The following is a 13,429-nucleotide window of genomic DNA, read 5'->3' as shown; positions in this document are numbered from 1 at the left end:
CCCTCTCTACTAAAAATACAAAAATTAGCTGGGTGGGGTGGCATGCATTCAAGGAGAATCGCTTGAACGTGGGAGGTGGAGGTTGTGGTAAGCTGAGATTGCGCCACTGCAGTCCAGCCTGGGTGACAGAGTGAGACTCCATCTCAAAAAAAAAAAAAAAAAAAAGGGTTATGAAATTGTTTCATATTGAGGTGGTCATGAGGAGAAGCCCACTCTAAATGAATTGCATAAGTTAACTAATTTTTGGATTGGTTAATGCTGTTAATTTGCATTGGCATTTTGTCAATGAGAAGACCCACCTTTCTTACCTGTTGCCTTTGCTCATTAGCAAGTATGAGAGATTGCCATAGATCAGGAAAACAATGTAACATGGAATTGATGCGTAAGAGCTCATCTGTTGAGAGGGCAGTTTTGGTTCTGATGTAGGCGGTCTGAGACATTGGCTTGGCCAACCAGGCCCTCTATACCACCTGTCTTTACACGTATTGTCGCTGCAAGATGGGTGTTACCTCTGTAGGATGGTGTATTAGTCTGTTCTCGTGCTGCTAATAAAGACATACCCAAGATTGGGTAATTTATAAAGGAAAGAGGTTTAATTGACTCAGTTCAGTATGGCTGGGGAGGCCTCAGGAAACTTAACAATCACGACAGAAGGGAAAGCAAACACATCCTTCTTCACATGGTGGCAGGAAGGAGAAATGCCAAACAAAAGGGGGAAAAGTCCCTTATAAAACCATCAGATCTCATGGGAACTCACTCACTATCACAAGAACAGCATGAGGGTAACTGCCCTCATAGTTCAATTACCTCCCACTGGGTCCCTCCCACAACACTTGGGGATTATGGGAACTACAATTCAAGGTGAGATTTGGATGGGGACACAGCCAAACCATATCAGATAGGAATTATTAGCTTTGACATTTTGTACAACTGAGACCCAGAGAGGTTAGCATCACATAGTATTGGCGGGGGATGGGAGACCCAGAAGTCAAACTGACATCTGTTGTCTGTACTCTGAGCTCAGGGAGACAATGCCGGACACCCTCTGGGTGGGGCAAATGTTGTTAGCTGGCTGTCATCATGCAGCTTCCCCTCTGAAGCGCCTGCTGGCCCCAAGACCTGTAGGCCACCCTGCCTGTGCCTGACCACGGACCAGCACTTTGTGGTTTCTGTGCTATAGGCTTCGGGTTAACCAAAATTGGGTTACTGTGTGTGGCCCTGTTATTTTGAATATTTCTAGAGGGGAAGTCCCTTTAATGTTACTTTACTGGCCTTCAAGGGATACTGGACCTCAGCCTTCTCCAACGTCTGACCTAAATTACTCTGTTTTCCCTGTTCCTTCCAGTGGAGGCCATAGTGGAGTTTGACTACCAGGCCCAGCACGATGATGAGCTGACGATCAGCGTGGGTGAAATCATCACCAACATCAGGAAGGAGGATGGAGGCTGGTGGGAGGGACAGATCAACGGCAGGAGAGGTTTGTTCCCTGACAACTTTGTAAGAGTGAGTACAAAGCAAAACCCTTTTCCTGTCTCCTGTGTGGGCTCTGCTGACCAAAGTCTATGGGGGCGCTTGAGGATGAATTACATGAACTCTCTTAGGGAATGGCTTGACCTCCTATGTGATATCAAGAGAAGCATGTATAATTTTGCCCTTGGTATCTGGGATCCTTGTTTTGAAATTGCTTTTTTAAGGCTCAGGATGATCTCTTTCCACTATGTATCACTTCTTAGGATATGCTAAGGCTGGGCGCAGTGGCTCACGCCTGTAATCCCAGCATTCTGGGAGACTGAGGTGGGCAGATCACTTGAGGTCAGGAGTTTGAGACCAGCCTGGCCAATATGGTGAAACCCCATCTCTACTAAAAAAAATACAAAAATTAGCCAGGCGTGGTGGCATGTGCCTGTAGTCCCAGCTACTTGGGAGGCTGAGGCAGGAGAATAGTTTGAACTTGGGAGGCGGAGGTTGCAGTGAGCTGAGATTGTGCCACTGCACTCCAGCCTGGGCAAGAGAGCGAGACTGTCTCAAAAAAAAAAAAAAAAAAAAAAATAGTAAAGCTTGTTAAATTGTTGTATCTACTTGTTTATTTGCTTTGGGAGTTTAAAAGAATTTTACTTCTTTTCTATTCCTTGCAAAATGGAGGTAAAACTCAGTTTTGACCACTTAAATAACAAATTAAATGTAGAATTCAGCCAGACATGGTGGCTCATGCCTATAATCCCAGCACTTTGGGAGGTTGAGGCAGGAGGGTCACTTGAGCCCAGGAGTTTGAGACCAGCCTGGGCAATATAGGGAGATCCCTGTCTCTACAAAAATAAAATAAAAAAATTAGCCAGGCATGGTGGTGTGCACCTGTAGTCTCAGCTACTTGGGAGGCTGTGGTGGGAAGATCACTTGAGCCCGGGAGGTTGAGACTGCAATGAGCCATGATCATGCCAGAGCACTCCCTGTCTCTAAATAAATAAACAAACAAATAAATAAATGTAGAATCCAAATTATGGAATGCTTTAAATGAATTAATGAATATAGAATTCAAATTATTCAATGTTTTCCACCTTTGTATTCATATTGCCTTTTTTTTTTTTTTTTTGAGACAGAGTCTTGCTCTGTTGCCCAGGTTGGAGTGCAGTGGCATGATCTCGATCTCAGCTCACTGCAACCTCCACCTCCCAGGTTCAAATGATTCTCATGCCTCAGCCTCCTGAGTAGCTGGGATTACAGGCATGTGCCACCACGCCCGACTAATTTTTGTATTTTTTTTTAAGTAGAGATGGGGTTTCACCATATTGGCCAGGCTGGTCTCAAACTCCTGACCTCAAGTGATCTGCCCACCTCAGCCTCCCAAAGTGCTGGGATTACAGGTGTGAGCCACCATGCCCAGCTCATATTGCCTTTTTGATAGGAGCAATATTATTTTCCTTTACCCTTTTATGTCCATGAAGCATTAAACAAGACTTACTTCTTCAGTAATGTTTTGAAAATTATGCCTTTTGGAGAAGTCATCTACAGGTTAATTATAAAAATGTAACTCATTCATATTAATAAATTACCACACAGTTGTAAGTAATACTTTGAATTGTTGGGTAGAAAAGGATCACCTGGAGGCTGTTCCTCATGGGAAATATTAACTAGGTCTAAAAGTCCCCGTGCCATAAACTTTCTATCTCATACTGGAGAAGAATGGATTGTTCTCAGAAGAATGGATTGTCCTCAGTGGGAAGACCTGCATGCAGAAGTCCCCAGGTCCCCTGCTGTAGTCTCCGTGTTACCAGATAATACTTAAGAGGACTGTGCCTTGGATACAGGGAGACAGGTAGTATGGGGAACCTTGGGCCCAGAGAAGCAGGTGACCCCCGCCAAAGGAGCCCTGAGGGCTGGGTGGGAGGAGTTTTTTTATGACAAGGGGTTGTTGATGAAAAATGTGTGATGGACGCTGGACTTCCAGTCACTACCCTTTCAGAGTCGAAAATGAATAGGAACCTATTTAAATCTTTCTTTAGGATCTTGTCTCAGGGTGATCCTGCTAGCATTTCTGTTTTCTTTTCTCTTTGGTGTGAGAAGGCTGGGGAGAGTTTTGTAGGGAACATGCTACTAAACATTGCTTTCTGGAGTTGTAGGAATATAGGCTTTCCCCCCACTGGACTACACTTGAATCCAGCCACTCTCTCCCATTTTAAGAGTGGGAAAGTGCTGCATCTGGGCCACCACGGACTCTTTTGAGGTGTGAATGGGAGTTCTTTTGCATATCCCAACAAAGACCCCAGTTTTAGGAAAGGAGCATCCCTGAAGTTGAGCTGCATTCTAGTGTGGAAGGAGGGTTTTTCCAGATAAAAGGGGCAGTGGTTAGAGTGAAGATGAAGGAAGAAGGAATGACAGAAGGGGACTGTGGGAAAGAGAGAAGACCCTGGGAAGGAGGGAAGACTGTGGGAAAGATAGCAAGATTGTGGGAAAGTGAGCAGGACTGTGGGGAAGAGAGTGGAGGGCCCTGGGAAGGAAGGAGGACTGTGGAAAGGCGAGGTGGATGGTAGGAAAGAGGGAGGAGGACCCTAGGAAGGAGGACCATAGGAAGGGGAGAAGGATCATGGGAAAGAGAGAGGAAGACCCTGGGAAGGAAGGAGTACTTTGGGAAGGTGAGGAGGACTGTGGGAAAGAGGGAGGAGGACCCTGGGAAGGAAGGAGGACTGTGGGAAGGGGCAGAAGACTGTGGGAAAGACAGAGGAGGACCCTGGGAAGGAAGGAGGACTGTGGGAAGGGGAGAAAGACCATGGGAAAGAGGTAGGGGGACCCTGGGAAGGAAGGAAGAATGTGAGAAGGCAAGGAGGACTGTGGGAAGGAGGGAGGAGGGCCCTGGGAAGGAGGGAGGACTGTGGGAAGGAGAGGAGGACCGTGGGAAGGAGAGGAGGACCATGGGAAAGAGAGAGGAGGAGCCTGGGAAGGAGAAGGGACTGCAGCATCAGCTCCAGTTTTGAGGGTAGGTCGTATTTTGAACACCTTTAATGTGTCTTGTTGGCCTAGTGTCACCTGATTTTAAACCACAAATCTACAGATTCAGAGAACTGAGTTGGAAGGCACTGAGAAAGCCTATGGAATTTGCTCATAGCATAGGGCTGGCGCGCTGTCAGTGACTGTGGAGGGAACCAGGGCAGGGAAATGCAGTGTAGGAACTGCCCACGCGAGAGCTGGAACCTGACCCTCCCCCTGCTCGGAGAGGACTCCTTGCTGTGAAATGGAGGTGATGTCTTGACCAGAAGGTCTCCGCATTGCCCCACCTGCTCTGCTTTGGGCTAGGCCAGTGTGGGCATGGCAGCAGGCTCCTGTCCTGTGGCTTCCCATGGGCTTTGGCTCAAGGGAAGCCCTGGTGGGAGATGGCAGGGAGGGAGGGAGGTGAGTGAGATTGAGGGGCGGGGGGAGGCGGTTATCCTGCCAGCTCCCTGCTCATGTGGATTTTGGGCTGGCCGTGTCCCTCACGGGATGGGTGGCTGCTCCAGTCAGGCTCACCTTCCTCCTTACCCCTCTCTCCTCATTCCTTCAGGTCTGGGGGCTTCCTTGTTTTGAGTCCCGGGCTACCACCTTGGGCTTTCTTTATACCTCACCCACCGTGTGAAAGTCTATTAATCCCACCTGAGATTACCCTAATTCGAGTGGACCATCTGTTTCCTTTTGAGAACCCGACTACCTCATCGGCCTGTTCAGAGGATTAAACCAGAGAATGCTGGAAATTGTCTAGCACAGTGGCCAGCCCCTCAGTGAGTGTGCCGCAGTGCTGGTCACTGGGCGAGGGAATGGGTCCTCTCCTCTGGGCCTGAATTGCCCTGCACTCACCTGCTCAGGTGTCCTCTAGTTTCAGCTGGAGCACTTCCAGGGAGGGGAAGACATGCTCTTGAGAGATGCTTGTTCTACCTAGGGCAGAAAGGATGTAGCAGGAGTGGCTGGGGCTGCGCTACTTGTAGCTGTCACATTTGGCAGAAAAAGAAACTTCTATTCTTTCAGATGGCTGAGTCTATTTTCAAGTCTTCACCCACTGGAAATGTTTTAGGCCTATTATTGAAAATTCAGTAGGTGGATGCAGTGGAGTTAAACAATAACCAGGACTCTGTAGAGAATTCTAAAAGCTGAAAATTCATCTTTAAGTAATAGTAATCATATTGGCATAGGTGTGCACTTTTGAAAGTGACTTTATGCATGTCCTGTTTAGTGTAAGAATAATGTGTCCCCAGATGGAATTGGGTAATTTTGTGGAATCCCTTTTTTTTTTTTTTGGGATGGAGTTTTGCTCTTATTGTCCAGGCTGGAGTGCAATGGTGCAATCTCGGCTCACCGCAACCTCCGCCTCCTGGGTTCAAGCGATTTTCCTGCCTCAGCCTCCCGGGTAGCTGTGATTACAGGCATGCGCCACCATGCCTGGCTAATTTTGTATTTTTAGTAGAGACAGGGTTTCTCCATGTTGGTCAGGCTGGTCTCGAACTCCCTACCTCAGGTGATCCATCTGCCTCAGCCTCCCAAAGTGCTGGGATTACAGGTGTGAGCCACCACACCCGGTCAGGAATCCCATTTTTATACCCACAAGCCTTTCTGTCCATGTTACCACTGTCAGAGAGCCTACCTTAAGCATTTTCTTTTTTTTTTTTTTTTTGAGATGGGTTGCATTCTGTTGCCCAGGCTGGAGTGCAGTGGCATGTTCACAGCTTACTGTAGTGTCGATCTAGGCTCAAGTGATCCTCCCACCTCAGCCTCCTGATTAGCTGGGACTATAGGTGCACACCACTACACATGGCTAATTTTTGTATTTTTAGTGGAGATGGGGTTTTGCCATATTGCCCAGGCTGGTCTTGAACTTCTGGCCTTAAGTGATCCTCCCGCCTCGGCCTCCCAGAATACTGGGATTACAGGCGTGAGCCACCATGCCCTGCCAAACATTTTCTTGTTTCATTTAGCAGATCGTTATTCAGTATCCCATTTGAGCATGCTCCTCCAGAGTGTTGGGATTCGTATCCACCTTCGTCTCAGTGCTGTCTCAGTCTCTCAAGAGAAAAATACCAGCCATTCCCCTGGTATACTGAGTAGCAGGCCATCCCATTGTTAAGAAGATACCTGTGCTTTGTCAGCTCTCGGGCTATTTTTCATCATGCAGAAATGTACCCAGCTAGGCCACATGCCTTTTTAGGTTTGTCTCTCTTTTATTTAGTTTGTCCTTATTTATTTATTGTAAATATGGAAGAAGAATCTTTTAAAATCTCCCTTCTCTTTCTTTTCTTTCTCTCTCTCCCCACCCATGTCTTTTTTTGAGACAGGGTCTCATTCTGTCACGCAGGCTGGAGTGCAGTGGCGTGATCACGGCTTACTGTAGCCTCAAACTCCTGGGCTCAAGCAATTCTCCCACCTCAGCCTCCTGAGTAGTTGAGACCACAGGTGTGAGCCACCACACCTGGCTAATTAAAAAAAAAATTGTGTAGAGACAGGGTCTCACTATGTTGCCTAGGCTGGTCTTGAACTCCTGGGCTCAAGCAGTCCTCTCACTTTGGCCTCCTGAAGTGTTGGGATTATAGGCATGAGCCACTATGCCTGGCCCCCACCCACTTATTTTGGAATACATTTTTCTTTATCCCTCCCCTTTACAAAAGTATTCATTTTTAAGATGAAATTTATGTAGAGTAAAATGCACAAGTCATATGTCTATGGCTTGATGTTTTTTTTTTGTTTCTACGTAAGTGCGTACCTCTATAACCACCACCCAGATCAGTGCTATTTCTATCCCTCTAGAAAGTTCCACCATGCCTATAAAAAGGAAGGGGGAAATGTCAGAGGCGTTGGAACCAGAGCAACTGCATCTTGAATAGGGGTTAGGTAAAATAAGGCTGAGACCTACTGGGCTGCATTCCTAGACGGTTAGGCATTCTAAGTCACAGGATGAGATAGGAGGTCAGCACGAGATACAGATCATAAAGACCTTGCTGATAAAACAGGTTGCAGTAAAGAAGCCGGCTAAAACCCACCGAAAACAAGATGGTGATGAGAGTGACCTCTGGTCATCCTCACTGCTACACTCCCAACGGTGCCATGACAGTTTACAAATGCCATGGTAATGACAGGAAGTTACCCTATATGGTCTGAAAAGGTGAGGAACTCGCAGTTCCGGGAATTGCCCACCCCTTTCTTGGAAAGCTCATGAATAATCCACCCCTTGTTTAGCATATAATCCAGAAATAACCATAAAAATGGGCAACCAGCAGCTCCAGCAGCTCTGCCTGTGGAGTAGCCATTCTTTTATTCCTTTACTTTCTTCTTCTTCTTTTTTTTTTTTTTTTTTTTTTGAGGCGGAGTGCAGTGGGGAGATCTTGGCTCACTACAACCTCTGCCTCCCAGGTTCAAGGGATTCTCTTGCTTCAGCCTCCCAAGTAGCTGGGACTACAGGCGCGTGCCACCATGCCCAGCTAATTTTTGTATTTTTAGTAGAGACAGGGTTTCACCATGTTGGCCAGGACGGTCTCGATCTCTTGACCTTGTGATCCGCCTGCCTCGGCCTCCCAAATTGCTGGGATTATAGGCATGAGCCACTGTGCCCAGCCCCTTTACTTTCTTAATAAACTTGCTTTCATTAAAGAAAAAAAAAAAAAAGAAAAGAAAGTTCCACCAAGCCTTTTCCCAATGATTCCTCTCCCCCTCGGGAATTGATCATCATACATTAGTTTTGCCTGTACTAGAATTTTATATAAATGGAGTCATACAATATGTGTACTTTTATATATGACTGGTGCACAACAAAATGTTTTTGCATACGTCGGTACTTTGTTCTTGCTGTATAGTATCCCATTATGATGAATATCCCATAATTTGTTTATCTAATATTTTGTTGATGGATATTTGGGTTGTTTCCAGTTTGAGGATTTTATTGATAGAGGCTCTGAACATTCTTGTATGTTGTCTTATGGACATTAGCACTAATTGCTCTTGCATATACACACATGTAAGAGTGGAATTGCTGCTGTCACTGACTTTCAACCTGTAGATTTTTCTCTGTGTAAAGTTGTGGCTTCCATTGAGTGAGGGGAGGAGGTGCCATACGTATGCCTGGAGCCTCATTTGCGCCACACTAGTCAATTTAGCTAATCAGCCTGAATCTTGTCATAATGTGGCCACCTATGAATATAACTGCTGAGGCATCCTGATGCACAGAACCCAATCTCCCAGTGATAATTTGATTATTGGGCCCCAGGAACTAACAAAGACTGATTTTTAATTTATTTTTTAATTTTTTTTTAGACAGTCTTGCTCTGCCACCCAGGCTGGAGTGCAGGGGTGGGATCATAGCTCACTGTAGCTTCAAACTCCTGGGCTCAGGTGATCTCTTGCCACAGCCTCCCAAGTAGCTAGGACCACAGGTATATGCCACCTCACCTGGGTAATTATTTTGTATTTTTTGTATAGACGGGGTTTCACCATGTTGCCCAGGCTGGTCTCCAACTCCTGCGCTCAAGCGATCCGCCCGCCTCAGCCTCCCAAAGTGCTGGGATTACAGGCGTGGGCCACGGTGCCTGGGCGGGTCTTGCTATGTTGTTCAGCTGGTCTTGAACTGCTAGGCTCAAGTGATCCTCCCGCCTTGGCCTGCCGAAGTGTTGGGATTACAAGTATGAGCCACTATGCCAGGCCTATTCTTATATTGTTAAAAACATACAAAGAACATGTGTCAAAGTTTCATTGAACTTATTTAATGAGGGAACTAGCAGAATAACAAAACGAGCTCAGTGAGAATATGAGGAACTCAGTGGAAAAAAAAAACCTCAGTGGAAAAAGGAATGTTCAAATAAGATTGCTAAGTTAGGTTCAAAACTGGTTCATGTCTTAGAGAACAATAAAATCTTTACCTCTGGGGTTATCATCTCTACCAGAAAAGAAAAAAGAGAAAACAGCATACCTTATCATTTTTCTACATTATCTTCTGACTTTTATAGGATTGTAAAATATCCTAGTAGTGTTAGTTAAATCAAGTTACATTTTCAGAGTCAGATGACCCTCCTGGCGGGGGATGGCGGGGAGTGCTTATTAAAAATGCAATAGCATGACATTAAAAGGTCACATGATCATCTTTTTTGCCTAGTTTCTAAGTTTTGGGTTTTTTTTTTGTTTTTGTTTAACAGACCATAATATGGAGTACAATAATAGGAAAAACTAGGATGATATCTTAAAGTCATTTAATTAAAAAAAAAAAAAAAAAAAAAAAAAGACTGCGCTTCTGGGACCTCAGACTGCTACCTAAAACAGAAAGCCAGTCACCTATTTCAGGTAGATGTGGACTCTTTCACAGGGGTTAATTTTCCCATGTTGGATTTAATTACCAGTATCTTCCTTTTAAAATCTTACCCTCAGATCCAGACAACATTGTTCTTTAGTCAAGCAAAGCATGTATAAGCAGCCTTTTTTTCTGAGTTCTCCTGAAAGGGACCCACAGCTATACATTTTCAAATGAATTTTAAAAGAAAAAAGCCTTGAAACTATAGCTCGGGCTGATGTGCATGTGTCTGCCTGCTCTTTTAGGGGACATTTCTCTGTTAGGGGACATTTGATAAAGTTCAACAGGACACAGGCCCTCAACATTTTGTAGCTCACAGATAGACATGTGGAAGGCAGGAAGCTATGATAGGATTTAAAAGAATATGCTTGTTGATCTTTAAATTTATCTGACTGTCTGTGAGGAAGTAAGCTGTTTTCTCTGCCTGTTTTTATATGTGTTGGGCAAAAATACATTTTCCCCTCTGCCTGTCCAATTGTTGATGGGTGAAGTGTGTACACTTGCAGCTTGCATGTCCTATGTGTGCTGAGCATAACCATTCACAGCTCGCTTGCCGTGGCCTCAGCTTTCATTTGCTAGGTGTTTTAGATCTCTCTTTGGCACATTTAGAGCCCATTTTGATATTTGTTTAAAGTGGTTGGTGAATGTGGCTGTTCTTTTTTGATCCATGAGGCAAAAGGCCAGTATTTTGCCTAATTGTACCACTCTGAGATAAAGCTCACAGTTACTTTGTTCTTCTTGATTTATGAAGGGATCACAAATCTACTTCAACAAGTGTCATAAAGTAGAGATTTTCAGGTTACTGTTCTACATTCAAAGACCCTGACATGGATCTCTTTAAGCATATTTCACTTTTCTTTAAACTTTAAACTCAAGGGCCATTAATTTTGTGAATTATATGGATGATTGTTTTCAAGATGTTTGTCTGTCTTCACAAGGTAGCAGTAATTTTTCTGGGTGTGTTATGTTATGTTATGTTATGTTATTTGTTTATTTAGAGACAGTGTCTCCTTCCATCGCCTAGGCTGGAGTGTAGTGGTATGATCATGGCTCACTGCAGCCTCAACCTCCCAGGCTCAGGTGATTCTACCACCTCAGCCTCCCGAGTAACTGGGACTATACGTATGTAACCACCTCACCTGTTTTTTTTAAAAATTTTTTGTAGAGATGGGGGTATCACTATGTTGCCCACGCTGGTTACCCTCCTGGGCTCAAGTGATCCTTTCGCCTTGGCCTCCCAAAATGCCAGGGTTATAGGCGGGAGCCACCGTGCCCTGCCCAGGTATGTATTATAATGTGCAGAGCCTCATCTTGCTCACAACATTTAGTCCTGGTGTCCTTGGGCATGTGGGCATCTGCTGTGTCTTAGGCACCAGAGGATATAAACTCAAATGAGATGGACTGAATGGAATATTGTCACAAATGTAACTTCTAGAGGATGATAGTTTTAGCTCCTATGACCTGCCTTTGGGAATTCTGTGCTTTAAACATTGTTCTACAAAGATATTCTGTAAAGATGTTCTGGATTAAAATGCCACCTGAGAAGTTTCTGGCTGAATTCATCCGGCAACTGTTAGAATGTGCTAAATGAACCTACAGTTAGCTTTTTGGCCCTGATGGCTGTGTTACTTTATGGAGTAATAATGGCTGCATTCTATTCAAGGCTTACTGGCTGCCTGGCATTGTATGTATAATCTACCCATGTCTGTCTGTGTACAGTGACCAAAATTTGTTAAGCCCTTACTGTATGCCAGGTAGGAAGGAGGCCAAGCCCTTTCCATGTTTTTTTGTTTGTTTTTTGAGATTGAGTCTCACTGTGTCACCCAGGCTGGAGTGCAGTGGCGCAATCTGGGCTCATTGCAACCTCCACCTCCCAGGTTCAAACAGCTCTCGAGCCTCAGCCTCCGGAGTAGCTGGGATTACAGACGTGCACCACCACGCCTGGCTGATACTTGTATTTTTAGTAGAGATGGGGTTTTGCCATGTTGGCCAGGCTGGTCTCAAATTCCTGGTCTCAAGCAATCCACCTGCCTCAGCCTCCCAGAGTGCCGGGATTACAGGCATGAACCACCGCGCCCAGCCCCTTTCCATGCTTTTTAATCTCATCAAATTCTTCTACCACTCTATGACAGGTAACTGAGGCATATCAGTGTTAAAAGCCATACTCACAGTCACACAAACTAGTGAGGAGCAAAGAGAGCATTGGAATCCAGGCCAACTGGCTCTGCAACCTGAGCTCAAGCGGGCAGCATCATCTGGGTGTCTGAATTGTCCTGACAGGACTGTGCTCTTCACCATTATTGTCTGCTGTAATATGCCTTCCCCAAGTGTCCATTCAGGTGGAATCATGGTATTTAACTTATTTCTGTCTGCATTTTAAAGAATTCTCTTCAAAAGTTGGCTCTTTCAACTCAAAAGAACAACCTTTGCCTGGATTTATGGGCTTGTGTTGTTTTTTCCTACAAATTCTGAAATTAAGGCAATTAGGGAAAATATTTCATTATTATTAATTTGTAAGCACACATCGTTTTGCAGTGTTCAGCAGGCTATGCTTTCTAGAAGGAGTTTGACTGTCTTTTCTATCAGTGGTAAATAATCAAGATGTGTGACTATCCAATTGTTCCCCATCCACGGGGCCCTCAAAACCAACCGATTCCAGCTCAAATTATTCTTGAAACTTTAAACATACAGTTTTCTTTCAGAAAAACAATTTCTAAAACTAACAACTGGAACCTGTTAGATTCTGTTGTGAGAAATGTTATTCCAAGTAGGGTCTGGAGTAATTAAGTACAAGTGTGTTACCAATAAGAACCCACATCATTTGGCGGTTTCTTCAGGCTTTGTAACTGTTGTAGTGCAGAAAATGTGGTGGAGGGGGGCGGTCTTGTGACTCAGGGAGAGCTGTGACCTCAGTGAGTTTTAATCCCCTGACTGAGTTGATCGTGGTGATTATGCATAATGGAATCTTATTTTCTTAATGGCAAGATTATCGAATCTTAGCTGGGAAAGGGACTTTAAGATCATGTGTTTTAACCCTTAGCTTTCTACCAGATAAAAATCTAAACCATCTGAGATATCACCGTGATCATTACTGGATATTTAAACTTGTTAAGCTTGGGGCTCCCACAGCGACTCCATGTCAGTGTGTCTCTAACCTAGTTCTGCTCCAGGTGCACTATATCATCAGAATTTTGTGGTGGGGGCAGGAGTAGGGATAGAAGCCTTAGAATCTTTTAAAATGTTCAGGTGATTCTGCTGCTTGATCTAAAGCTTGGGCATTCATTTTGCACAATGGTACCGATAGGGCAGTACCATGTTTTTAATTCTAGTTTCTTTTCTCAAGAACATGAATTGGTAGCTGGTGACTTCAATTAGAAAATATTTTCATCTTATTTCTAAAGTAGCTTTATGAATAAAGTATTAATAGCTATATTAGTGAATATATAAGTAAACACAATCATGCTGGAAATTATTTTAAGAGTTTACTACAAATACACAAAGAACATAGTGATATGTAAACAGTGCTTGATTTAAGTCCATTAGAATTAATACATTCTGGCTGGGTGTGGTGGCTAACACCTGTAATCCCAGGACTTTAGGAGGCCAAGGCGGGCGAATCACTTGAGGTCAGAAGTTCGAGAC

At 44.5% G+C, this 13,429-nt stretch overlaps 1 protein-coding gene across 12 annotated transcripts in view; it reads left to right on the top strand.

The window, feature by feature from the left end:
- The window catches only part of SH3KBP1 (SH3 domain containing kinase binding protein 1), a 362,174-nt gene that overhangs the window by 50,345 nt on the left and 298,400 nt on the right, over positions 1 to 13,429 (top strand). For 6 of the 12 annotated variants that reach the window (XM_054471141.2, XM_054471150.2, XM_054471145.2 and 3 more), the window contains exon 2: positions 1,346 to 1,503. In XM_054471141.2, coding sequence (XP_054327116.1) covers positions 1,346 to 1,503 — 158 coding nt within the window. Of the gene's footprint in view, positions 1 to 1,345; positions 1,504 to 4,398; positions 4,472 to 13,429 lie in introns of those variants that run through there. The other 6 variants (XM_054471152.2, XM_054471147.2, XM_054471151.2 and 3 more) reach the window with 3 other exon arrangements.

The sequence above is a fragment of the Pongo pygmaeus genome, chromosome X, assembly GCF_028885625.2.
Source record: "Pongo pygmaeus isolate AG05252 chromosome X, NHGRI_mPonPyg2-v2.0_pri, whole genome shotgun sequence".
Lineage (NCBI taxonomy): Eukaryota > Metazoa > Chordata > Mammalia > Primates > Hominidae > Pongo > Pongo pygmaeus.
This window is presented reverse-complemented; position numbering and strand designations above follow the sequence as displayed.